Source organism: Labeo rohita, chromosome 5 (assembly GCF_022985175.1).
Source record: "Labeo rohita strain BAU-BD-2019 chromosome 5, IGBB_LRoh.1.0, whole genome shotgun sequence".
NCBI lineage: Eukaryota > Metazoa > Chordata > Actinopteri > Cypriniformes > Cyprinidae > Labeo > Labeo rohita.
Genome location: NC_066873.1, coordinates 28,058,703 through 28,085,403, shown reverse-complemented (window position 1 = coordinate 28,085,403; position 26,701 = coordinate 28,058,703). Strand labels below are relative to the sequence as shown.

The following is a 26,701-nucleotide window of genomic DNA, read 5'->3' as shown; positions in this document are numbered from 1 at the left end:
ATGACGATCTTGTTTACTTTAGCCGCGTTTAGCCTCTAAACTTCCTAACTACCACGTTATAAGGAAAGGCAATTGCAAAGATTTATAAAAAAAAAACACTTATACACACTTCTGCTGTAAGTGAAGCTGGATCATGAATGATTCGGGCGAACATAGACGGATATATGTAGATCGGGAGCCGCATTCCCTTCACAAACAAACGGAATCTACTGCATCTTCAGCGGCTCAGATGTCGGGAGTAAATGACGACCACTATGTTCATTATTACATCCAGCAACACAACACCTCAATCGCTCAATCAGAGATATTCTTGTCTGACTTACATCCCTGCTTCGGCATCGAAACAAGGAAAGTTACTGGACTGTTACAGCTGGTCTGAGGTAAGAGCTCATGTCAATCAACTATCATGGGAGCGGCCTCTGTCTGTGTGACGGCACACCGACAGGCATCTGAGAATGGCTCGATTTAAAAAAAGGGGTTATTATTTTTACAGATTAATTAAAAACCACTGCATGGATTTTTATCATTATAGGGTAGATTTGTACATACACTGCCAACACACATTAATGTTCAAACAACATGAAAAAGTGAAATTAGCATCCGATGACCCTTTTAAAGCAGCCTCGACCAGAATGAAATGATTTTTGCAGAGATGATTTTGGCAAGGTACAAATGGTGTTGTTTTACACTACCATAGAGAATTTTTGACCAAAGTATAATATACACTTTTCATTAAGACCCTAAAGAATCATATCAACTTGTGGAAAATGGGCATCCGATGACTCCTTTAAGGAAACATATCATGAATTTCTCTGTTTTTAACTGCTATAATTGGGTCCACACATGATTTCAGCACAATATACATGATATTCAAAACCAAACATGTTTTTGGTATCTGAGGTCCCAGCTGTAAAAGCACAGCTCTATTCTGGAAAAAGGGGCGGGGGAGCAGCAGCTTATTTGCATTTAAAAAGACATGCACGAAAACAGTTTCTGTTTCCACTCAAAATAGACATTTTCGAAAAGATACAATAATGTCTTGTGGGGTATTTTAAGCTGAAGCTTCACAGAGACATTCTGGGGACACCTGAGACTTATATTACATCTTGTAAAAAAGGGAATAAAAGGTGGCCTTAAAAGAAAATATAATTTTATTACATGTAATTTTCTAACACTGCAGTTAGTTTAATTCAGGCTATGATTACACTGTCAGTTTTTTTTTTTTTTTTTTTTTGAACAACAGTATTTACTTTCAGGTGTGAGACTTAAAATGTCCCGTTCTGACAGCAGCTCACAGAAGCGTCTCAAATATGGTCTGTATAAATGTGCAACGGGGAGTCAAGCCTTCCTTACCAGTAACCATAGCAACACTGACCAAAGTAATTTAAAAGATGACCACGTCCATATAACTGAAAGTTTATCACTCTATGACATGACAAAAGTCGAATCGAGCCGCGAGTTCATTTATCAAACCTTAATTAACCAACAGCAGCTTTTGTATTTGGGTGAAGAGCGGAGCATTTGAGTCGCGCACAGAACACAAAACTAAGGGGAATGGCTGGATATAAAACCTTTTTAGATGACACGCAGCTTTCTCTGTCAAGGTAAGTTACCGAAACCACACATGAAAGGAAGCAACTCGCGGTAGACGCGCGTTTGTGCACAGAGCAGCTCTCTCACACTGAACATGATTGTAGTTGTCCAGTCCTGTTCCGTTCACACAGCGCCTGTGTTGCGAATCCTGGAAATGTACGGGCGTGAGTTCGGTTGCAGAATGCGGTTGTCACACCCGTATAATAACCGTACTGTGTGTGAACGTAACCGTATTAAAGGTTCAAATACAGGACTGACAACTGTATTCTGCTGCTGTGTGAACCTGGCCTTAGACAGCCTGCTTAAAGGGATTGTCCACCCAGAAAATAAAATTCTATCATCACTGATTCACCCTTGTGTTCTAAGTTTGATTTAAAAAAGCTATTTTGAATTGCTTTCCGTTGTGGAACACGAAGAAGACATTATAAAAAATATTGGTAACCAAATAGTTACGATTGACATGATATTGAGTAAATGATGACAGAATATTTAATTTTGGATTGTCCCTGTTTTGAATTTCATTAAATATTCAGTGTGGAAGGTACACTTTTTTCTAATGTGTGTTGTTATGAATCAAAACCTCTACAGATAACATTTAAGTAAATAATATGGTAGCATAAGTGTTATCTAAATGCTTGGTACTGCTGCCACTGTACCATCAGGACCTCTGAATTGTATTAGTTTGGTTTTAGAATGTCCTTGAGCCTGTCTCAGATTACACTGGTTTCATTATTCTTCTAATTATCCTGATTATACTCTCTCAGAAAAGATAAAAAACTTTAATCTTTGCTGAGCCTTTCTTTTCATGGCACATTTGCAATTAGCGGGTTAGCACTGTGTCCTTCAGAGAGGAGAAATATTGACATTCTTCTCTCCTACCCACCATCCATATGCCTTCCATCTTCTGTCTCTTATATTACCTAGACAAAAATGTAATCACATTTTGCTGTTAAGAAATTGCTTATGTCAGTAAATAGTCTCTGCAATAGAACCATGCAGTAAAGTTTTGTGAGAGATGTAGTTGTGTTCACTGCCTGTGCAGGTTTGAGATTTACAGAGTGAATGACTTTGTGTGTGTGTTTTACACCCAGGGGTCAGGAATAAAATGCCCCTCTTTGTGAGCACACAGTCAGATTAACTATTAAAAGTGGAGCAGGATGAAGAACACATAAGAGAAGTATATCAGCTCAACGTGTTCCTGAGACGTACATCTTCCACCGACTTCGCTATGAGACAAAGAAACAGATCAGGTACCTCTCCCTTTTTTTTTTAGGGGTTCACGTTTGTACCACCTACAACATGACCAAGGCTTGCCCCAATCAGCCTGATAGGGGTGCTACAAGGAATTTTTTTTTAATATAGGAAATAAAAAATAGGAATTTTTGGAAAAACATATTTTTGCTAACTAGTCCTAGGTTTTTCACACAATCAGAACCAAACCAGTGCAGAAAGATTCTTTGGAGAATGAATATCAGTTAATGTCAAAAAAAGTTGAACTTTTGACTCACCAAGTAGCAGGGCCAGTTTTGGTAAAATGCCAATAAATCCTGAACAGAGTGAGATATCTCAACCAAACTCAGAATACTTATGTAAGAGCTCAACCTGAGGTCACAGGGGAAAATTTGTTGAGCTTGGCCACTTGGTGGTGTTTTAAGAGAGAATTTTTTTTAAAAGGCCAAAACTGCGCAACCATTTGTCCTTTCAGCATGAAAATCGGTGTGTACAGTCTTGGTCCAGAGTGTCACAAGTGTTTGTTGGGACATTTGTGTAAGTCTAAAAAATATAGCAGCCTTTGGCTGATGAATTTTGAGCACCTGTTAGACAAGGTTAACAGAGGCCGATCGGAAAGAAACTCGGTGGGCCTTTTTGACTCACTGTCCCCAAAGATCTGAGAGAAATGTCAAAGAAATCAGCCACTGGGGGGCAATATCGCATATTTCAAGGGTGTAAACGCTTTTTCGTACTTATGCGCGATATTCATAGATAGATTCCTCATTCATGACAACTTTGATTCTAGAACCATTGCTGTTAATCAAATCATTTGTTAAATGATTGAAAAGATGTAACCTACCTTTGCGAACTAATTCTAGGTTTTTTGCTCAATCTGAAAAAAAAACACTGCAGTACAATTCTCTGGATTCTCTAGGTCAATAATTATCAAAAAATGATAAAACTTACCTTTTAGGAAGCTAGGCCAAAATCCTATAAAGCCTAAAAAAAACCTCAAAACTTCACAAAACCTGCTGAGCACATGTGACAGTTTTAAGGAGATCAGACCACAGTTAAAAAGGACTCAAAAACACTGTATTTCTATGGTAAATGACCTTGGATTTGCCAAAAATGTTTTTTAATCTTTGATTTAGGTGGGTACAGCCTTGCTAAATAATATGTAATGTCTTTTTCCTTATATGCATAAATGCCTTAACCATTTGAACCCTGGTAATCGTTGCTTGCAGCTATATATATATATATATAAATTTACCTTACTGTTTTGAAGTGCTGTACTATACTTCGCACTGTTTTTTCCATCCATTTATTTTGTTTTCATTTGTACACTGCATGCTAATGCTTTTATTTTATTTTATTTTATTTTGAAGGGAAAATAAAATGTTTTGACTATTAGGATAACAGTAAATCATGGTCACCCCATCAGTGGTTGGGTGTTTGTGTAAACTCAAGGCCATGGGTTCTGTTCATTTATCATTGTTGAGGATAAAATACAACCAGTCTCTATGGTATCATTTCTTTATATTTATAACATTTCGAGTTTTTAACCTGTGACTGTTAAAACTGATCGGGAACCAGATGAAACTAAAAATTAAGTAATGTGCACAGTGCAGTGACATGATTCACCCTGTCATTCTTGACATGTGTTGTACCTCAATATAAAGCTGTGATTGTCAACAACATAAAATTGGCAATATATACTGGCCTCAGTATTGCCAACAAGGCACACATCCAAAACATATTTAACTAAGATGTTTAATCAACCGAAGGCAAACAGTATTTTGATTATTTTTGGCCAACAAACATCACATGTTCTCACTATGAATGACCAATCTAAAGTATAAAGGGAAGTCAGAGCAGATGAGCTATAGCCACATTTTCTGAGTCAAGATCTGTTTGTGAAATCCCGAGGCTAAATGTAATCTTTGAAGCAAAATGACTGATCTTGACTCAGTACTGGGAGTCTGTGTTTTTAACCAGGAATTTGAGGTGTGTTTGGCCTCGCTGTGAGGTCATCAACATTTTTCCCTATCTAGGCCTATCTCCCTCATTACTTTAGTTGCACTGCTACGGGACTCCATGGAGCTAACAGAGTAAGTAATGTTTTTATGACCTGTGTCCCCTCACACACACATCCACACAGACTGTAGCTTTTGACTTTGTGCTTTCTGCTTTGATAAGCTCACACCTGGACAGACACGCCTCTACCTTATAGATTCATCTCCTATCTAATGTACTATCTAAAAAACTGTCAGTGAAGTATCTTAACTTGTTTTATTGACTTGTTTTTCATAGTACACTCAACCTCATTGGCTGTTGTGTACTTATCAAAGGGCGAAAAATAATTCCTTAACCTGTTCTTATGTTCAATAAGGAGGTTTACCTTCAATCCCAAGGAGGGAATAGACAATCCGGCCATGGTGAATGCAGATGATACAGGTTAGTGAGATTTTGCATTAGGATTTCAAATCATTTTATTGTGCTATTTATCATTTACTTACCACAACTTTCCCCCTGGAGGTTTGTGAGGGAATTATGAATTGATAATTAATTAATGAATAATTAATTTCATAATAAAAATAAATAATAATTCAAATAAAAGCTAAAATAAAACACCAATTTAAAAGCAAATACTTTCTTTAAATGTAAATTAGATGTTAATCAACATCAGAGAATCACAAACATACAAATAAAGTAAAGTAGACTTAAAGTAAACATTTTAGCAGCCTGACAAAAATGATTCAGCTGACAAAAAATGTTTGAGAATTACTGATCTCTCCCACCGTTTTCCTGAGTAACCGACGAGCACCACTTATGGATTCCAACTTCCATTTGGGAGCTCGCGTCATATAGCTTGCAGTACGTAAGTTAAAATACTGTGTGTGGAATAATAAAATAATGTGTACTCTTATCATTTTGTCGACAAAATCTCACAAACTTATGTGCCCTTATGTGCCCTCATCTGTTTTCAGTTCAGCCAACTTTGTGTCTCCATACTCTCATTAAACCATGACAGGCGAGTTAACGTTACTGCAAAAATATGATATTTGCGACACTGTAAAATGATGAAATTATGGCACCATTTGTTTTTTAAAAACATTTTCGTAGGTTTAAATTTGTCTTATTGGGTCGCAAAATACGTTAATTTGACTAGAAACGCCAAAGACAAAGCCAAATGTAAAGCATCGTTCCAGTCATGCGAGACTTGGATGGTGGATGGCATACATGTAGTTTATAGTACCGTAATGTGTATAGTTTGTCATTAAACTCCAGTCTTTGTTGACAGAGCCTGTGTCAAAGCCCTCACCACGTGTGTGTGTGCTGAGGAGGGAAGAAAGAGAAACCTTTGGCTTCCGTCTTTGTGAGGAAGTAGAGCAGCAGGGTCACATAATCAGGCAGCTGGACTCACTGGGAGTTGCAGAGAGGAGCGGGCTCAAAGATGGGGACCGCCTGCTTGAAGTCAATGAGATGTTTGTTGACAATGTGGAACATACAGAGGTGAGAGGTCATGAGCTTTATTTTACAATTACTGTATGTTTTTGTTATTGTACAAGCTGTAAACATCTTTTTTTGTGTGTCAGGCTTTGTAACAGAGTGCTTTTGCTCTCAGGTGGCACGCAGGATTCAGGTGAGTGGATCACACTTATGCTTCCTGGTGTTAGATAAAAAGGCCTATGAGCGGGCTGTGTCTGAGGGTCATGACCTTAAAGAGCTGGCTGAAGCTAGCCGTGGGGATGGATGGAAGCCTCCTCGTCTCTGCTACATCATGAGAGATGCACCTGGCCTGGGCCTCAACATACAGCCGGTGGAAGGTAAGAACTACATTATTCTCATATATACGTATAGAGTGTTTTCACAACTGGTCATCAGTCGGCCATATTGGCAGCACTGAACCAAACGAAACTAGTATATTATGCCGATTATTACTGCTGAAAATGGTCAACTGTTGTAATGTTTTGGGCTGTACTAATCAGTCTGACCAGGAAAAACATTTGGAGTACTATAGATTGCCAAAAGTTATAACAAATCAAGGAGAAGAGTGCAAACCTGAACCAGGATTTCTTGATAACACTTGTTTTTGTTCCGGTCAAGTAGGTGAAATATTAGGCTAATACCTTAAATAATACTACTCATTTATATCTTTACCACCTATTGACTTTAGTTTGTCAAAATATTGTGCCCTTTCCAGCTTACTAAGTCCTTCTCTATATGATTTAGCAGCTTCCACACGTTTTTTCCATGGTTTAGACAGCATAAATTAGCAGAACAACGTATTCAGTAGTAGATTTCCGTTGTTTATATCTGAATATCTCCAAAATGGCTACGCAAGTGCAAACCCTCTATAAAGTATTTTCTGTAATGCTGTTGGTTATGTCCTTTTTGAAAGAAGTGAGGTTAGAGGTGTGGAATTTCTGGTTTATTTCTGATGTAGGTGAGAAAGGTAAATTTACAGTAAGTCCAGTGAAAGGAGGTGCTGCAGAGAAGGCAGGAGTGAAGAAAGGTGACCGACTGATCTGGATAGATGGTGCCATGGCCTCTGAACTTCCACACTCTGCCATCAGCAAATTGGTAAGCATGGACTTGCTTTAAATATGATGTAAAAAATATCCTGTTAAATTCATGGTGTAAAAAAAAGAGTAGCTGTGGTTGCCAGAAGTTAACTGTAAAAAATATAGTGACAATGTGTCAGATATTACAGGATGGCATATAGTACCTGCATGTTTTACAGCTTAGCCCTTGTGCTTTGTTGAAAATTACCGGCCTTTTAAAATTGTTTGTAAATCTGTCATTGTGTGATATTTTTTCAGCAAATCTTGGATTTAATCTTTTTATCAACTTGTTTTCTTTCAGTTAGCACAGGTTTTGTGTTTCATTTTGGAACTGGTTGATTGTAGGCTTCATTGATTTGAGCTCATGCACCTTAGCTTTTGAGTGAATAAAGCATTATTTGTGAATAATTTAGGAAATAAAACTTGAGTTCAATGAGGTGTACAATCAACCAGTTTAAAAAAGAAATACAAACCTGTGCTAAATGTAAGAACACAACTTTATAAAAAGATTTAATCAAGATTTGATGATAATATAGCATAACAAGAAATGTATAAGCATGTTTTTGTAGTCATTTTTGACTAGGAACACCACAAGTGTAAGTTAGTAAGTACATAAATACATTTTAATGCTGGGCAACGATTAATTGTGATTAGTCGTATCCAAAATATAAGTTATTGTGCACATATGTGACCCTGGACCACAAAACCAGTCTTAAGTCGCTGGAGTACATTTAGAGCAATAGCCAAAAATACATTGTATGGATCAAAATTATTGATTTTTCTTTTATGGCAAAAATCATTAGGAAATTAAGTAAAAATCATGTTCCATGAAGATATTTTGTAAAATTCCTACTGTAAATATATCAAAACTTAATTTTTGATCAGTAATATACATTGTTAAGAACTTTATTTGGACAACTTTAAAGTTGATTTTCTCAATATTTAGATTTTTTTGCACCCTCAGATTCCAGATTTTCAAACAGTTTTATCTCGATCAAATATTGTCCTATCCTAACAAACCATACATCAATGGAAAGCTTGTTTATTCACCTGTTTTTTTTTTTTTGATGTTTAAAACTCAATTTTGAAAAATTGACCCTTATGACTGGTTTTGTGATCCTTGGTCACATATGTGTGTGTATAGCGTGTATTTAATATGTATATATAAACACACACACATGCATGTATATATTTAAGAAAAATATGGTATGTGTATATATTAAATATATTTATAATATATTTAATATATAAACTATTATTATATATAATATAAATTATATGAATATTATACAATTTTTTTTGTTTACATGTAAATGCATCTAAATATATTCAAAATATATAGTGTGTGTGTGTGTCTTTATATATACATAATAAATATACATAGCAGACACACACATTATGTACACAAAACCTTTTATTTTGGATGCAACTGATTGTGATTAATCATTGACCAGCCCTAATAAATTTATAAAAATGTTGTATCAACTATTTCGGTAGTTGTTATACCTTGTATGAGCAAAGTCTGTTTTAGTCCAATGCGATAACATTAACTAACATTTTCAGGGAAAAAATGAGGGAGAAAAAATCAAGGTAAGATGATGTAAACACAACATGAGGGTTAACCATAAAGTTAACCACATATAATCTATTTGAACTACAAAATCTGTACTAATTACTACCATCATAACACACATGATAAAACAGAAAGCCACATGATGAATCAGAGTTCATTAAACAATGCTAGTACTCACGTATAGATACACATATACACAGGCTCATACACACAGACAAAACATCAGGATAACACACAGAACTAAAATAATGCAATAAACATTAACTAAATAAAAGAAAATGCAAAAATGTAAAAAAACAACAACAACAACAACAACAACAACAACAACAAAACAGCATAATGTATGTTACTGTTTACAAAAATGAATACATAAAATAAATACATATATAAATAAATAATTGTCATGTGTTGGGTCATGTATTTGACATCATTTTACAATAAAATTATATAGTGCAATGTTAAATCATTTACAATTTTCACTAACAATTAAAGGGATAATTCACCCAAAAATTAAAATTGTCGTTAATTACTCACCCTCATGTTGTTCCAAACCTGTAAGACAATTTTTTTTTTATAAAATCTGAAAGCTTTCTGACCCTCCATAGACCCTTTTATGTCAGTCTTCGATGCATATTAGGGTTTGATTGCGGTTGAATGTCACACAGACTATTTTAACGATGTCCTTACTACATTTCTGGGCCTTGAATGTCAATGCACGGTCAGAAAGCTCTTGGATTTCATCAAAAGTATCTTAATTTGTGTTCTGAAGATGAACAAAGGTCTTACGGGTTTGGAATGACATGGGAGTGAGTAGTTAATGACAGAATTTTCATTTCACTTCAGCTGTGTCAAATTCATGTTATGGGTAGCATTTATATCTTTCATAGTGTTGTGGTTTACTTTCATCTCAAGTGATGATTTTCCAGGTTAAGAAGTGCAAAAATCATATGACAGTGCTGGTGATTGACAGTGACAGTGAGAAGAGTTATGCCCGTAGGAAAATGCCCATTCTCCCAGCCATGGCTGAAGCAGAGAACATGCCGTATCGGCCTCGCAGACTGCATCTGGCGATAGGGTCAAAAGGATATGGCTTCCTGCTCAGGCAGGAGAAGACTGCAGCAGGACGCACTGGTGAGAGGCAGACACACTTTGACATGCACTTCGGCATACAGCCACACAAATAGGTTGCAGACTATATATTTATGCTTGGTTTATACAGTCCACATGGTGAGAGAGGTGGATAAGGGCAGCCCTGCTGAACGGGGAAGTATTAAAGAAGGTGAGATGCTTCTTGAAGTGAATGGAGAGTCCACAGAGTCACTGAGTCACAGTCAAGTTGTCAGCAAAATAAGAGCGAGTGGACAGCAGGTCACCCTCACAACTATGCCACCTCAAGGTCAGGACTTCTACACTAAGGTGAATATACAAAGTGAGCAAATATGGGGGTGATTTTTCAGTTGACTTCTTAAAATTAATTAAGAAAAAATTGTCACTGGAATAAAGATCTGAATATGGATTTGATCAGACAAAGTGGATGTTAATATAGTGTGTGATGGTGTGGATATTTGATATTGTGTGTAATGAGTAATTTTTCTGCTTTTGGAGAAAAAAGCCTGGATTTTCTAAAACAACATCTTAGCAGTCAATACAACTTTACATTGAAAATAAAGTTCTTAAACGGATAGTTCAACCAAAAATGAAAATTCTGTTATTAATTACTCACCCTCATGTGGTTAGAGACCTTTGTTAATCTTTGTAACACAAATTAAGGTATTTTTGATGAAAAACGAGAGCTTTCTGACCCTGCATAGACAGCAATGCAATTGACACATTCAAGGACCAGAAATGTAGTAAGGACATCGTTAAAATAGTCCATATGACATCAGTGGTTCAACTGTAATTTTTACGAAGATACGAGAATACTTTTTGCGTGGGAAGAAAACAAAAAAAACAATACTATTATGTATTATATAAAATAGATACTATTAATATTATATATATGTATTTAAAGAAACATTAAAAACATTTAAACTTTAACTAAACTGATAATTATGTTTAAGTTCCTCTAACTGAAAAATCACAATTAGACAGACTGATAATTCAGTAATAGGATGAATTCATCAACAAATTCACATTCTTTTCCTTATTCCTGTCTGTTAAACATTGTATATTTCTTATTCTCAGTTGGGCCTCTCTCCCTTGCTGTTCTGTGTGGATGTTACATCTGGCAGCCCTGAGGAGCTAAAGGAAACCCCAGTGATGGTGAAGCCTGCAGTGCCCTCTACTGAGCCTCAGGAGGATGAGCAGATCAATCCTAATGTTAGACGCTGTATTCTGGAGAGGGGCTCTGCTGGTTTTGGCTTCAATTTGGGCTGCGTCCAACAGAAACCTGGCACCTTCATCAGCCAGGTACAATGAAGCCCATTCACTGCCAAATCAGCCTTAGATGATACTGACTTCAGTGGTTGAGACTGAATAGAAATGAAGCTTTGTTCTGTCTGGCATTCTTCACAGAAGTATACACTTGGAAAATCAGCCCTAGGCCACATAGTGGACTGTATATAATATCCAAGGTGTCATCTGTTAGAAATGATAGAATAACATTAACATTATAGCTCATAAACAAACAATATAACCGTTACATGCTTTGATACACTATAAGTAGAATATATATAATTGAAAGTAAATACGAACAACAAACTTTGCTTTTATTATAACAGTGTAATGTATATTACTTTACATTTTTAGGTAGCAGCAGGAGGCCCAGGACAGAGTTCAGGTCTCCTTCAGGGTGATGTGGTGGTGGAGGTGAATGGACAGAATGTGGAGAAAGAGTCTATGGAGGATGTGATCTTACATGTGAAAAGAGGAGATGCTCTGTCTTTACTAGTAGTAGATCAGAAAGGTTATGACTGGCTGAAGAAAAACGGGAAGCCAATCACTGTGAACAAACTAGCCCCAATCTCTGAGGTATGCAATATCGTATATCTACCGTAGCTGTGTCTAGTGTGATTATACCACACAAATCAAAACTGGCAAGCAAAACCATCATTTATCACATGCACTTTATTTATATAAGTACATGTATTTGTTACAGGTGGAGGAAAACGTTTCAAGTCCTGCTGAACCACCAACACTGAAGACTGGTGACTTGTCTGATGACAGTACTAGTGAGGATGAAAATTAACGTTCCTGTTCATGTCAGTGAGATCAGTGCTTTGAGAATGATGTTTAAATAAAGTTTAACTGGGTAGCTAATTTCTCTGAGCTATATTTACAGTTTGCACTTTCTTTAAGTTTTTCTATGCAAAATTGCCTGAACCTTGGGCACAATATATATGTGAATACAGTAAATAAAAAACGTTTCTGCATGTAAAAATACAGTATGCATAGCAGGAAGACATTAACCATGTTAATTCCCGTGTCTCTGAAAAGTATTATCTAAGTACTTCAAAATGTGTTTGACCTATGAAACTACCATTTCAGCATTATGTAATTTTGATCCTGTATACATTTCATTAAAATGGGGTCAAGTGTATTTTTCTTGTTCCTTACATAACATTTTAAATAAATTAATATTACAAATGAAAAATGATGTGTGGTAAATAAATGCCTCTGATTCATCATGATATTTCATGAAAATATTTTTGTGCTTTCTTGTTGTCCTGACCTAGGCTACTGATAAATACTACAATAATTAATAAGTAAATAATTACACTATTTGCCATCACAAATACATGGAAGATAACGCAGCCCTTTATGAGTCCTTTAGCATTAGCAGTAGCTCTTAGTCGGTCATGTTAAGCCGCTCTTTTTTTATGTGAAATGTATTTAATATCGTATTTTATTTTTAGGATAAAAACAATCTGTATTTTTATAAACACAATTATTGGTTTAACGCTATAACATGGAGGCTATATAAACGTTTTTATATAGATATATAGGTTAAAAGATAAGCATGCGCAAAATTTCCGTCAGGCGTATATTCTGCCTCCTCGATCGAAGGGTCCTTCGCTGGAGGTGACATTCACTGAAGGGCCCCGGTTTGTGGAGAGAAGCGGCGAAATAAACCTTCACAGTCACAGAAATCATGGCCCAGGCGGTACAGAAACTTGTGGCTAAAGTGCCAACGTTGGTCGGCGGTAAGAATAATCACCTTTTACTTAAGCTATAGAAAATTTATTTCTTCGAAAGATTTATTTTGAGTTGTGTGCGTCTGGTTTCCGCAGCTGTTAGAACAGGCCGCGCAAACGAGTAAATCACACATTAGACCAATCAAACTTTACATGTACTATATACACTTACTAAGTGTGCTAATACGCTGGATTTTCGTGCTATCAAATGACCAACGATTGTGTTAGTTAATGGTTTGGCCTTTTACTTCGTTTATAACTGTCACAATTCATTCTGAACGCGATCTGCAACAGCATTATGCTGCAACTGACAGCAGAACATTCGTCCAATGTCAACGTGTGAAATACATTCAACTTAAACATTTAACGTTCTTCCAATGGCACTGGCTTTTGTAAAGTTTTATTTATAAATGTAAATGTGGCTTATATCTTCTGTATGTTTTCGGTGATTAACGTCTATAATGATATTTTACAGCCGCTGTGAACTACTCCAAGCCCCGGCTAGCTACATTTTGGTATTACGCCCGTGTGGAGCTGGTGCCTCCCACCCCTGCCGAGATCCCCAAGGCCATCAGCGGCTTCCAGGATCTCCTCAAGGGCTTCCAGTCAGGACGACTCGGTCAGACCACAGTCAGGGTTAGTATGAACTGGATACTTCTAATTTGGGTTTGCATTTCAAATATAACTTTTCTTTGAAGTTTGATAATGTTGGCACAGAATAACCACTTAAATGTGTCTTAAATGTATGTAAATGTACTGTGCATTATGCATATGTTTGCTAGCCACCATGTTTGGAAAGACTTACAGAAAAAATGAAACCTCTGTCATTTACATATCCTCGCGTTGTTTCAAGCCTGTATTCATTTCCATTAGATGTTGAACACAAAATATATTTGCACAGCAAAAATATATTTTGTGTTCAGCAGCTAATGGAAATGAATACAGGCTTGAAACGATGTGTTGAACACAAAATATATTTTGAAGAATGTTGGTGACCCAGCAGTTGGGTCAGTGTCTATTGTTTGATCACCAACATTCAACCCCATAAGGCCTTTGTTCATCTTGGAATACAAATAAAGATATTTGTGATGAAATTTGAGAGCTTTCTGACCCTGCTTAGACAGCAATGGTACTATCACATTCAAGGCCCAGAAACGTAGTAAGGACATCATTAAAATAGTCCATGTGACATCAGTGGTTCAACCATAGTTTGATGAAACTACGAGAATACTTTCTGTGCGTGAAGAAACAAAAATAACATCTTTATTCAACTTTTTTTTTTTTTCTTTCGTGTCATGCTTCACTGCCATTCACGGGAGTACCACAATGTATGCGTGTGTTCTACATCAGAACGCCGGCCCCTGCGTTAGCAGGGAAACAAGTTATTTTTGTTTTCCTTATCGCACAAAAAGTATTCTCGTAGCTTCATAAAACAGTGGTTGAACCAGTGATGTCACATGGACTATTTTATCGATGGCCTTGCTACCTTTCTGGGCCTTGAACATGGTAGTTGTGTTGCTGTCTATGCAGACTCAGAAAGCTCTCGGATTTCATCAAGAATATCTTCATTTATGGGTTTGGAACAACATGAGGGTGAGTAATTAATGAGAGAATTTTCATTTTTTTGGGTGAACTACCACTTTAAGCTCTTTTATCAGCCTGCACCTGTTCATTTATCAAACTGAAAATACACTTCATCGTCAGAAAGTGAGGTTTAAATTGTGCATTTAATCATTGTTTGGCAAACCTGATTATTATTAGTGACAAGAATGTTTATGTAATTTCTCTCACTTTTATTTGTTTACCCCAGGATGCTCTGAGGAACGGACTTGTTGCCACAGAGGTTCTGATGTGGTTCTACATTGGCGAGATCATTGGAAAGAGAGGCCTTGTTGGCTATGATGTATAAATGTGGACTGTCCTGTTTGCTTGTTCTCTTTGCTGAGCTTTGTCTGTTTTCTTTATCAGATTCTTGGAATCCAGGAACTAAATAAATAAATATTATTAAAGAAAGAACAGCTTTCATGCTTCTTTAATTCCAGTGGGCTTTATATAACATGTCAGTGAGTGTACCCAGGAAAGTGTTACATTAATGTTAAATTTTAGTCTGATAGATGGTGGAATTTATGGATATAAATTACAGTTCGTCACATGTTAATTTGTATGACAAAAAAAGTGAATTTAAATGTGAAGAAAATCATTTTACCAGGTCAAAGTAATTTTAATGTAGTTGTGAGGAAAAATACAAAAGCTGAAAGAAAAATACATGTGTATATATTATGTGCATTTTGTTATATTATGTACAAAATTATGTTATTATTGACATTTCTTCTCGCTCCTGATTTTCTGATAGCATCCGCATAACATGTCCCAAGTATTTGTGGAACTCCTGTCGGACGTCTTCAGGCTCGTCCTCAAGGTTTGAGTGAATGAGAGGCAACTTGTTTAACTGTGGGGCTAAACAGAGGATAAGTTTTAAAAAAACTCTTATACAACCTTTTTGAAGGGGTGTTCAGAAAAAATATATGCCAAAGTTAACCTACAAGCACCTTATAATGATGTGATGTAGGTAATGCTGCAGTGAAAGAGGAAGAGTTACCTAATGGTGGACGGTTAGTGTCAGCCCCGCTCCCTGGTTTATGGTGTGCTATTAGCAGACACTGGGCCTCCTGTAGACCCTGTGATGAGATGAACGTAGAGTGCCAGGTCTCTAATTCCTTTAGATGACTGGGCACATCTGGGTTAAATGCAATAACTACTCCATTGGAGTCTTTCATCAAAGCTGGCCAGCATGATTCAAACCTGTGCACAAAATATACTTAAGTAATTTACTCTGGAAGAAACAGGAATTGTTTGACAACTTAATTCTGGTTGAGTAAAAGGGTCTACATTTGGCCAACTTACTTGAAATCACCCGCACAGTCCCATAGTTCCACATCACATGCTGAATTTTTGTTGCCATTTGATAAACTGTGCGATTCAAACTCAAGTATCCTAAAGACAGAAATTAAACGTCATGTTTGAACAGCTAACCAAGCTTTTGGCCAGACATGTATATTTGTTGCAACAATAACTTTAAAATCAACCCACCTTACACCTTGTGTTGGGCTGTAATCAGCTCCGATTGTTTCTGTTGTGTCTGAGAGAAAATTCGCCAATGCTGTTTTCCCACACTATAAATTTGAAACATGAAAATCAGTGATCTGCACAAATAAATTAAAAAGATACATCGCATTCTTCACACTATCAAACGATTTACCTCACTAGGTCCAATTAATAATATTTTCATCTTCGAAACGGAAAAGGAGATATTTTTAACTAGAGACTACCGTAGCTAGCAAGCTGACATTTCTATTGTGTATAAGATTGAAAATAAATAAATGAAATATAAAACGTTTGCTCAAAGTGTCAAATCAGTGCGATAACTCTACCGATAGGCATCGAAAGGCAGCTAAATAAAGGGCATGGTGGGTTAGCTCACGGCTAACACAATAAACAACTCGTTTCCAAGGCGATTATGACGAAGGTAAAACCCGCGTCGCAGATTCGCCAACCTTGCGTTTTTAAAAAGGAATTCTTAAAAAATCGAGACCAGTAAAAATGGACATTTAAATTGTTTAGTTTTTAGGTTGTAAAATAACTAGGTAAATAACTTAAAGAGAAAAAACAAAACAAAACAAAACAAAACAAAACAAAACAAAAAAAAAACAGAAGCCAAACTTTCAAGGAAAGTAATGCTGGAATTAGGACTTTTGGCCAGTTGAACTCTTCCACTGTTTTTAAATGAATGTTTACTGGTTATTGAACAGAATAACATTTACAACATTACCAAAAATTAAAACAAATGTGCAATATTGCTGGGACGATACGGAACCTGCAATTAAACCCTCCTATTATAAACATTATAATTTATGGACATTAAACAATTCATGAAACAGCAAAAATGTTTTTTTTTTTTCTCTTTTTTTTAAATAATTAACTGTATGAAATTACTTAAAATTAGATATATAAAAAATACTCTTGATATTTAAATATTGTTTGGACAGAATTTACAGAACAGTATTCCAATTTAAGCCATTTTGGTTTATGAAACCAACATATGTGACCCCGGGCCACAAAACCAGTAGCACGGGTATATTTGTAGCAATAGCCAAAAATACACTGTATGGGTCAAAATGATATTTTTTTTCTTTTACGTCATAAATCATTAGGATATTAAGTAAAGATCAAGTTCCATTAAGATATTTTTGTAATTTTCCCACCATAAATATATCAAAACTTAATTTTTGATTAGTCGTATGCATTACTGAGAATTTTATTTGGCACGATTTTTTATTTTTAATTAATTTATTTTTTTGCACCCTCAGATTTCAGATTTTCAAATAGCTGTAACTCGGCCAAACATTGTCCTAACAAACCATTCATCAATGGAAAGCTAATATTCAGCTTTTAAATTATGTATAAATCTCAATTTTAAAAAACTGACCCTTATGACTGGTTTTGTGGGTCAGGGTCACATATGTAGTAGGCCTATTTGATCGTACACAGGTCCTAAACATGATCCTAAAAAGTTGTATTTCCTCTTATAGCCACACGAGGACACCAGACATCCTGTTAATATTCGCCATGCTTGCAAAGAAGCAAACTGTCCACATCAGGTTGTTGTCTTTAAAAGAGGTGTTTACAAAAATAACACGTCATGGTGATAGCAGACTAAACCGGTAAGTTAACACAAAGTAAACTGGTAACCTCAACTATCCAACAGTAGTTTGTTCCAAAAACCTCAGTAGCTTAATTCACACAAAAATAAAAATGGAAAAAGTGACGCTTTAGAAAGTGCGTCAGAAGTCGTCGCGTTCTGGTTTTTCATTCATGTGTTTGATTCATTCATAAACGGGCATATTTGTTCTTGGAATGATGGATTGCTTATTCCTACAGTTTATATACAAACGCTTTCACCCCCAGAGCGTTTATTTTAGCAACAGAAAAAAACTTCTTGTCAAAATAAATGACTTATTTTTACTGCCAATACATGTCTTACGTAATAATATTTTCTTTCTCACTTTGTCACCAATAACTTTAGAGCATCCAGCAGAGGGAACGCCCACTACGACCAACAGAACATAAAGTGTGTCCTCCATCAAAACAAAACCTAATTATGTGACAACTTTATGCTTAGATTAGAGCTGTCAACAGGGTGAAATTAAAGGGTTTAGGGTAGATTTTAGAACATGGCATTTATTTATTTTTTGTTCCCGGCTACAAAAACCCCTTGAATGTCTATATAACAGCAGCTGAAGAGAATTGTGTGTGTGCAGGTAGCTACTACACCGGTTACACATCTTCCAGCAAGTGCAGGTACATCTTCTCACAAAGCATGTCTTCAGTGAATCATGACTTAAAACAGAGTTTTCCTCATTCATTATGTAGCATTCATTCCGAATTACCACATTGTAACTGTTTGACAAATGAACACATATTATTAAAGTCAGAAGAGATTTGGTAATATAGTGTCTTTATACTCTGACCCCTGATAAAAGGTAGCAAGCTGAAAGAGAGAGAGTGTCTTTATAGTCTATTTAATGTTAAATATGTACTATTTAAATATGTGATCCTGGTCCACAAAACCAGTCATTTATATATAATGTGAAATCTGAATAAATGAGATTTCAATTGGTATTTGGTTTGTTAGGATAGGACAATATTTGGCAAAGATACAACTATTTCAAAATCTGGAATCTGAGGGTGCAAAAAAATCAGTATATTGAGAAAATCGCCTTTAAAGTTGTCTAAACAAAGTTCTGAGCAATGCATATTGCTAATCAAAAATTAAGTTGATATATTTACGGTAGGAAAATTACAAAATATTTTCATGCAACACGATCCTTTTTCCATAAAAAAGTAATAATTTTGACCCAAACAATGTATTTTTGGCTATTGCTACAAATAAACCTGTGCTACTTACGAGGTCCAGGGTCACATATGTGTTATGTGTTAAACTTAGATGATTTTTTGTTAAAATTTTGTGGTTTTAGCAGCAAAAACACAAGAATATACACTCTGAGAGTCCGGTATGTATAACAACTTTATTGAAACTTATTATTGAAATATGAGAAGTCATTGGTGAATAATGTTACTTTACAATGCCTTTTAGATACACACATGTTGAGAATTCAATATAATATTAACTGAAAAAGATTTTAGCATCTTGAATTTTTCTTCATTCAAGCATTTATTTAAGAGTACATTATATAGTTTGCAGATAGGATCGTTAGTAAAAAGTTCCAGAACCTGTAAAAATAGTTGAAAAGACAACTGGCAAAAGGCATTCAACATAAAAGAGTTAAAAAAATATAAAATCATAAAACAAAAAGCAAAAATCATAGAACAGAGAGCAGAAATGTCTGTCCTTCACTTGAGATTCTTCATAAAAAGCACATGTAGTGTTCATTTTAATTGGCAGATCTTAACTGATGTTCCAACCCCAAACCCAGGATAGAGTGGCTCAGTAAATGTGGTCTCGAAACGATACAGACGCGTCATAGTCTCACCAATACTATAGAAGGCCAACACCCCTGCGGAGTGGTCCAGAAAGACCCCTATTCTCGAAGAGTGAGGGCCGCTGACGGCCTTGTCTACCCTGTTATGCCAGGCCGAGTACCCTGTGTCAGAGCAGAGGAGGCTCCAGGACTTATCGTTGTAGCCTAGCAAGCACAAGGAGCCTTTACCCTTACGGCTAATGCCCCGATAGGCCACTCCGATTGAGAATTCCCCACTCCACTCGATTTCCCAGTAGAAGCGGCCGCCCGACAGAGCTTCGCGACACAGCACCTGGGCAAAGCTATCGAAGCGATCTTGGTTGTCTGAGTATGGCTGCTGGTCTCGGGTTCTAATCACCTTTCTGTTTCCTTCAGATATGTACAGCTCCTTATGCGCAGTGTGGGAGTCCAGTTTCAGCTGACAGTAGTCTGCAGATGGACACAAAGAAAAAGGTCACTTTTAACAGTTCTTTGTATGTCAGTCTCTGACGTCAATTCTTCTGATTTATTAGTAAAAATGATAGAGAAGTAATTTGGACTAGGAACAATATTCAAATTCTGGGTAATACAAGCTGATTAATAATTTCATGTTGCGGCAACTTGTAACTAGCCAATAATATATATACTATTTTATTTAAATAAATTAAAAAATAAAACACTGGCAATCAGTTTAGTTAATTTAGGCATCACAACATCATAATGTGCATTATGAGGAATGGATATTCATTTTAGGAATAGCTCAAGATTACATGTTATTAAATTATCAGTGTTTTTAAGGAGTTAACTTTGAGTGTTAGATCTAAATGTAAAAACATGGAAAATGAGCATGCATGATTAAATGTTGATAACCAATATTTCAGAATACACTACCAGTCAAAGTTTTGGAACAGTAAGATTTGTAATGTTTATTAAAGTATCTTCTGCTTACCAAGCCTACATTTATTTGATCCAAAGTACAGTAGTAAAATGTTGAAATATTTTTATTATTTAAAGTAACTGCTTTCTGTTTTAAAATGTAATCTATCCCTGTGGTCAAAGCTACATTTTTTTAGCGTCATTACTCCAGTCACAAGACACTATTTTTATTATTATAATTATTATCAGTATTTAAAATGGTTGGATTCTTTGAATAGAAAGATCAGCATTTATCTGAAATAAAAAGCTTTTGTAACATTATAAACTATACCATTCAAAAGAGTCATTATAATTTTGTGGGGATGATGGAAATTTATACTTTTATTTAGCAAAGATGCTTTAAATTTATCTAAAGTGATGATAAAGGCATTTATTATGTTACAAAAGATTTGTATAAGTAACATGATTTCTAGATACTTACATTTCAGGAATTCAGATCTGCTCCTGGGTTCTGCAGGAGGTGCACTGTCCACTGTATGAATTTCTTTTGCTAAACACAAAGAAAAACACACACTTTAATACTCCATATCCCATACTGTATGTATATTAATGTTTAAAAGTGTGGTGTCGGTCATATTTATACTTTTATTCAGCAAATATGCATTCAGTTGTTCAAAAGCACCACAACTGTTTTAGCATTCATAAATGAAATATTACTTGCTGCATACTCTGCAGCATATTAGAATTACTTCTGAAGGATCATGTGACACTGAAGACGATTACATTTCAAAATATTTTTAAACAGAAACAGTTCAATTTAAATTGTAATAATATTTTAGAGTATTACTATTTTTCTTATTTTTAATGAAGAAAAGTAGTTTTTTTAGTATAAGGGACCCCAAACTTTTAAACAGTTGTGTATTTTGTCATGTATGTTTTTACATATTGCTATTTATAGTGCATATTTATAGCTTATTTGCACCACCCATATGTGATCAGTGTAAATCAATACACAATATAAGTAAGTATTGAATTTGTATTACCTCTGATGGTTTTTTCCTTGTTGCGATTCTCCACAGTGTACACTGGCACTTCATTCACTGTTATTAAAAGAACACATTAGGAAACCTTAATTTACAGTACATTTATTTTTTTAACAAGAAATGCCAGATTTATGCCAGCAGATCTAAGTAAGGCACTAAATCCTATTGTTTCAAATTCTATTAATAAAATTGTTCGCTAATTCCTTCATCCAATCAGAATAGCTCTTTTGTTTATCATTTGAACCTTGCTTAGTGAATTGGAAATGAAGTGGAGGAACTCTAAGCCCTGTTTACACTATACGTGCAATCACATGACTTCCTTACTAACTTTAGAATGTATTGTGAAGTCATGTGGAGAGGGTACCAAAATGCCTGTCCGAGTTTTATCTATTGCTTTATGACTTCAAATGGTCTTACAGCTGGCCCAGAAATTATGCAACATGCTGTAACAAAAGTGCTCAATGTGGCGCTTTAGAGAGAAACTAAGATCAGCTGTACACTCCCAAGTTCATATAAAATAGAGGGCAGTGTGTTCAGAACAGCAAGCCAGGACAAATTCACCCAACAACTATCCCTGTATCTGATGTACGGTGCTTTGTGTGCTCTGACCTGATTTTGAGACCTTTCGCAATTCTTCTCGTCCCAGCTCCTCCAGCCTCTCTTTGATCTCAGCCACGGCTTTCCTGGCTGCGCTGAAGGAAAAGTCTGGGTTCAGAGACACTCGGGGTATAAAGCTGTCATCAGTCGGAGTGCAGAGGTAATTGAAATTCTGTTTAAAAAGAGAGAAATATCAGTGCATACCATGTAGAGTATAATGGTGGAGGCCTCAATTACTGAAGGGTAACTGTGTTTACATAATGTCTCTGAAACTGAGAATCTTGGAGCCAATTTCTTTTTTAAATTTTGATGCCAAAAAGTTAGAAAAGTCTTCTTGATGTCTTGTGGGGGACCCCCTTCATAACATGTAAAAGCAGCTGTATATGTGACCCCGGACCACAAAACCAGTTATAAGAGTCAGTTTTTTTAATTTTTAAATCAATGCTTTCCATTGATTGTATGGTTTGTTATGATATGACAATGTTTGGGTAAGATACGACTATTTGAATATCTGGAATCTGAGGGTGCAAAAAAATCAAAATATTGAGAAAATCGCCTTTAAACTTGTCCAGATGTTCCAAAGGTTCTTGTCCAAAAGTTCAAAAATTAAGTTTTAGTATATTTACGGTAGGAAACTTACAAAATATTCTCATGGAATATGATCTTTACTTAATATCCTAATGATTTTTTGGCATAAAAGAAAATTCGATAATTTTGACCTGAACAATGTATTTTTGGCTTTTGCTACAAATATACCCATGCTACTTATGAGTGGTTTTGTGGTCCAGGGTCACATATACAGCTGCTTTTATATGTTATGAAGGGGGTCCCCCACAAGGCCTGCTTAAATAAGTGGCTTTTGAATGGTTATTGTAAGCTAATTAAAAATATTTTATACACATTTAGCAAAATATTAAATGTTTTCAACCATCTGGGGATCCCTGGGCCCTATTTTAAAAAAACCCCTGTACTAACGTACCTGTAGGAAGTGGATGTGGTCCTCAGTGCTATAAAGCTGTTTAAGTCCAGTCTCTTTCTTCTTCAGCTCGTCGATCTCCTGCTCCAGTCGCTCCATCAGCCCCTCCGCCTGACTGAATGCAGCCCTCTCATTGATGTTGATCAGTTTGGTGACCTCTGACCTCATCCTCTCAATGGAGGTGATCATCTCATCAAACATCTTCTTGCTTTCAGCCATTGCCCTTTGTGCAGAGCTCTGTAGTAAAAAAGGTTAAGTTTAAGAGTGTCAGTTCAATGTCCAGTCTTTCAGTAGAAAACTGTTTGTGTCTTCACTTTAGTGCATCTTTTTTGTAGGAATAGCTTCTGGATAAGCTTTACAACTCAGTAAAATTACTCAAGCTGCTCCTCCAGTCAACAAAAAACCATGTATCAGCATGTATCTAGAAAACTAGCACTGGATTATCTCATAAAGAACAAAAGAACAATTATGGCCACTTTCAAGGACTGTTTGCTTTCCCAGATTGAAACAGTTACACACTGACTTAACAGATAAAAGGTCTTGTGCCATTTCACCTTTGCCCAGATAAATCAGTACACTCAGTTGTTCCTATTTGGTCCAATATATTATGGTGTGACTTTGATAAGAGCAGTGTTACAATTGAATCTAAAACATACTTTGAGAGAATCCACCGCTGTCTTCAGTTCCTCCAGTTCTTTGGTCCTCTGCTGGCATTTTTGTTTGATCTCTGCCTGGGACACTCCAAGAAGTTTCTGTCCAGTAAACAAGAGAAAAAACAGATTAAATCAGAATACAAACACTTTTTTTACTGATTCCCATCTTCATAATAATTCAATGAATGTACAGCTATGTAATACAACATTTCCTCTCACGTCACAAATCTTCATGTATGTATCGTGTTACGTTGTTTTTATAGAATTTGAAGAACCTGCTTCACATGGATGCCTTTATCTTGAAAAGAGAGGGGAATGTTAATCACGCCAGGAATGTAAAACTAGCTGGGTCTGCTCGCCGGAGAGACATTTCAAGGTGCACACGCTCGATTCTTTAGGGTAAGAGAAGGGGGGCTTCAGAGCAACCCCTTGCCAAGCTCACCGAACCATTCTTCAAGATAAGCTTGAAGGAATGTGGAGAATCTGGGGAGGGGGTGAATAAAAGTGTGTGTGTAGTGAGTGCCCTAGCACATGAGGGCTTAAATCTGGGATTCCCTACATTTAACAGAACAAACAAACCATTCGCAAATTCGCAATTAGTGCCTGCGATAAGTATTAGATTACTGTATCTAAACAGCAACCGTGACAGTTTAGTCAAAACAGTACAAAACCACATCAGCCGCTGTGCTCCCTGTTATCAAGCTGATGAATTGAAGGAAAAGCTTTGAAATCTTAAACCTTTGAAGGTCTTCCTTCCATTCAGAGCTCCAGAGTACTGATGGAACATCTGGCCGGTATCTATAAATAGTTTTGGTGAGATGTTTGTTATTACTGTCCTAATAGTTATTTCATACAGTGACTCAAGATTCATTTAGTTTGAAGAGGTGGTTGTCAACATGTCTTTCAGCTGTACTCAGGTTTATGATGACTTTGGGTCAAGGTACAAAATGCAGTGCTAGTTTTCTCACTCGTAGCATGGGGGGAGGTCAGGGATGGTCCGCAAGCTCCCGCCTGATTTTCTTGAATTCGCATTCCTTGCCTCTCCCTACACCAGAATCCAGACCTGCCCTGTTTCTCATCTCCTGTTGCTCATAACAGTTATTTTTTCTCTCACCAAAACAGATCTTCTCAGAAAGGCGGCCAGTTCAGGACAGTGGTTAAATCAAATAACCTCTGTTGTAAAGGAACACACCCTTTTTGTGACTCCTGTAGTTTGGGAGTTGTATTGGAAAACTTTATCTGGATGAAAGTTTCACTAACCTTATTATCTGTTTAATCACCATCTCCTCCCCTTTTTTTCCATATTTCCTCATCAGTTTTTATGTAATGATCTGCACCAGCGTGTTTGCGATAACAGAACCGGTTATGCGGTCTATCTTCATAGCTCCTTAGGAGCTTATTATGAAGAAAACATCTCTTATATAATCTCAAGAACATTTCTTGTTAAGTAACGTAATCAAATACACAACAAATTCAACTTGTGACTCCACAGCCACCCCATAGCGTCTCAGTAACCTAGTAAAGTTTACTCAAGCAGTACATGTTCCTTACCTGTTTTTCACTCCTTTCTGCTTCAGCTGAGACTATGTCATGCCCCTTATGCTCGCTGACAGTACAGATGGCGCAAATACACATCTGGTCGGTACGACAGAACAACTCCAGGCTCTTCTGGTGCTGAGGGCAGATCTTACGGTCCAGGTTCCCCAGCTCATCCACCAGCTTGTGCCTCTTGAAGGTGGCAGACTCATAGTGGGGTTTCAGGTGCTTTTCGCAGTAAGAGGCGAGGCAGTTAAGGCAGGACTTGACAGCCTTTAGCTTTTTTCCAGTGCAGAAGTCACAAGGAACATCACTAGGGCCAGCATAGCTTCCATTAGTCGGTGGCGTTAAGTTCAAGCCGGTCTTCTTGATCTTCTCCGCAACTTTGGTGAGAGTGGCGTTCGGCCTCAGCACAGGTCTCTGGGTGAACGTGATCCGACACTGGGGACAGATGTAGATGCCGGTGTAATCGGCCTCGTTCCAGTAGCCGCTGATACAGTCCATGCAGAAGCTGTGACCGCACGGGATCGCCACAGGGTCCCTTAGCAGCTCCGTACATAGAGGGCAGCTGAAGTAGTCTGAAGTCATTTGCTCAGCCATGTTTTTTTACCCTATTCAAAAACCAAACGTCTGAAATGTTTCCAGTAGAGAAAAAGGAGCCAAACGCTGCCTGGCTGGTGTTTTACTACAGACAGCCTTGAGTTTCTGAATTCCACAGGTTATTAATTAAAGGAAGCAAAGCCCTCCCCTTTGTACTGAGGGAGTGTGTTGGAGAGAGAGAGGAAGGGAGGGAGACAGAGAGAGAGAGAGAGAGAGAGAGAGAGAGATTAGAGCACAACCCAGCTCAGATAAACAGGTTGAGCCAGGAGTCTTGAGAGAGAGCGAATGCATGAGGGAGGGGCCAGGGGTGGAGTGAGAGACATTAAAGAAAAAAGGTACAGTTGAGAATGAATGAATTGTACAAAGCAGGGCCATCCAGGATGAAACTTAACATGAAAAGCTCTGTTTCACACACATAAACTGCTTATCTATTAGCTAAGGAGCTGAAGGACATTTGCATCTGTTACCCTAAAACCAGAGTCTGTTAATAATTGGCCATCTTGTTTGACTGTGATATGTTACGAAGCTTGTTTTTTCATGCTTGCTGATTTTTAAATTTGCCTTTTTATGTTTAACTATTTAGATATAATTCATTCTGTAGCGCACCTATCTGCTATATGAAGCAGTTTGTCATATAAAGTTCTCACTGTAAAATTTATTGCATTGAAACTGTCTTTTTTTTTTACACTGTACTAGGGCATGTGGTACTCTGCACACACTCTCACTGCACTAAGCAAACAATAGTAACAGTTAGTGTGTTAGGTTAGTTGATCCGAATGTATAAACTAAGGCCAGTTGAACAGGATTGGGTGCTGCAGACATGAAA

General features: G+C 36.6%; 4 protein-coding genes across 4 annotated transcripts; 2 read left to right on the top strand and 2 right to left on the bottom strand.

Moving 5' to 3' along the window:
- Positions 1-1,320: 1,320 nt before the first annotated feature.
- nherf4b (NHERF family PDZ scaffold protein 4b) lies at positions 1,321-12,488 on the top strand. Its single transcript, XM_051109808.1, has 12 exons — positions 1,321-1,379; positions 1,490-1,604; positions 2,685-2,843; positions 5,195-5,259; positions 6,107-6,318; positions 6,431-6,632; positions 7,253-7,389; positions 9,870-10,074; positions 10,163-10,359; positions 11,128-11,352; positions 11,692-11,913; positions 12,041-12,488. Exons 4-12 carry the CDS (start codon positions 5,238-5,240, stop codon positions 12,128-12,130), a joined length of 1,512 nt encoding a protein of 503 aa, XP_050965765.1. The 5' UTR covers positions 1,321-1,379; positions 1,490-1,604; positions 2,685-2,843; positions 5,195-5,237; the 3' UTR covers positions 12,131-12,488.
- Positions 12,489-12,917: 429 nt separating this feature from the next.
- On the top strand, positions 12,918-15,094 carry atp5l (ATP synthase, H+ transporting, mitochondrial F0 complex, subunit g). The gene is made up of 3 exons (XM_051109810.1): positions 12,918-13,085; positions 13,552-13,712; positions 14,887-15,094. The coding sequence occupies exons 1-3, from the start codon at positions 13,034-13,036 to the stop codon at positions 14,983-14,985; spliced, it is 312 nt and encodes a 103-aa protein (XP_050965767.1). The 5' UTR covers positions 12,918-13,033; the 3' UTR covers positions 14,986-15,094.
- Positions 15,095-15,127: 33 nt separating this feature from the next.
- On the bottom strand, positions 15,128-16,584 carry ift22 (intraflagellar transport 22 homolog (Chlamydomonas)). Its single transcript, XM_051109809.1, has 5 exons — positions 16,336-16,584; positions 16,167-16,249; positions 15,981-16,070; positions 15,676-15,878; positions 15,128-15,533 (listed from the first exon to the last, which is right to left on the bottom strand). The coding sequence occupies exons 1-5, from the start codon at positions 16,363-16,365 to the stop codon at positions 15,385-15,387; spliced, it is 555 nt and encodes a 184-aa protein (XP_050965766.1). The 5' UTR covers positions 16,366-16,584; the 3' UTR covers positions 15,128-15,384.
- A 2,559-nt stretch (positions 16,585-19,143) lies between these two features.
- On the bottom strand, positions 19,144-26,017 carry ftr82 (finTRIM family, member 82). Its single transcript, XM_051109807.1, has 7 exons — positions 25,291-26,017; positions 23,743-23,838; positions 23,090-23,323; positions 22,123-22,282; positions 21,514-21,570; positions 20,952-21,020; positions 19,144-20,044 (listed from the first exon to the last, which is right to left on the bottom strand). The coding sequence occupies exons 1-7, from the start codon at positions 25,873-25,875 to the stop codon at positions 19,524-19,526; spliced, it is 1,722 nt and encodes a 573-aa protein (XP_050965764.1). The 5' UTR covers positions 25,876-26,017; the 3' UTR covers positions 19,144-19,523.
- Between the last annotated feature and the right edge of the window lie 684 nt (positions 26,018-26,701).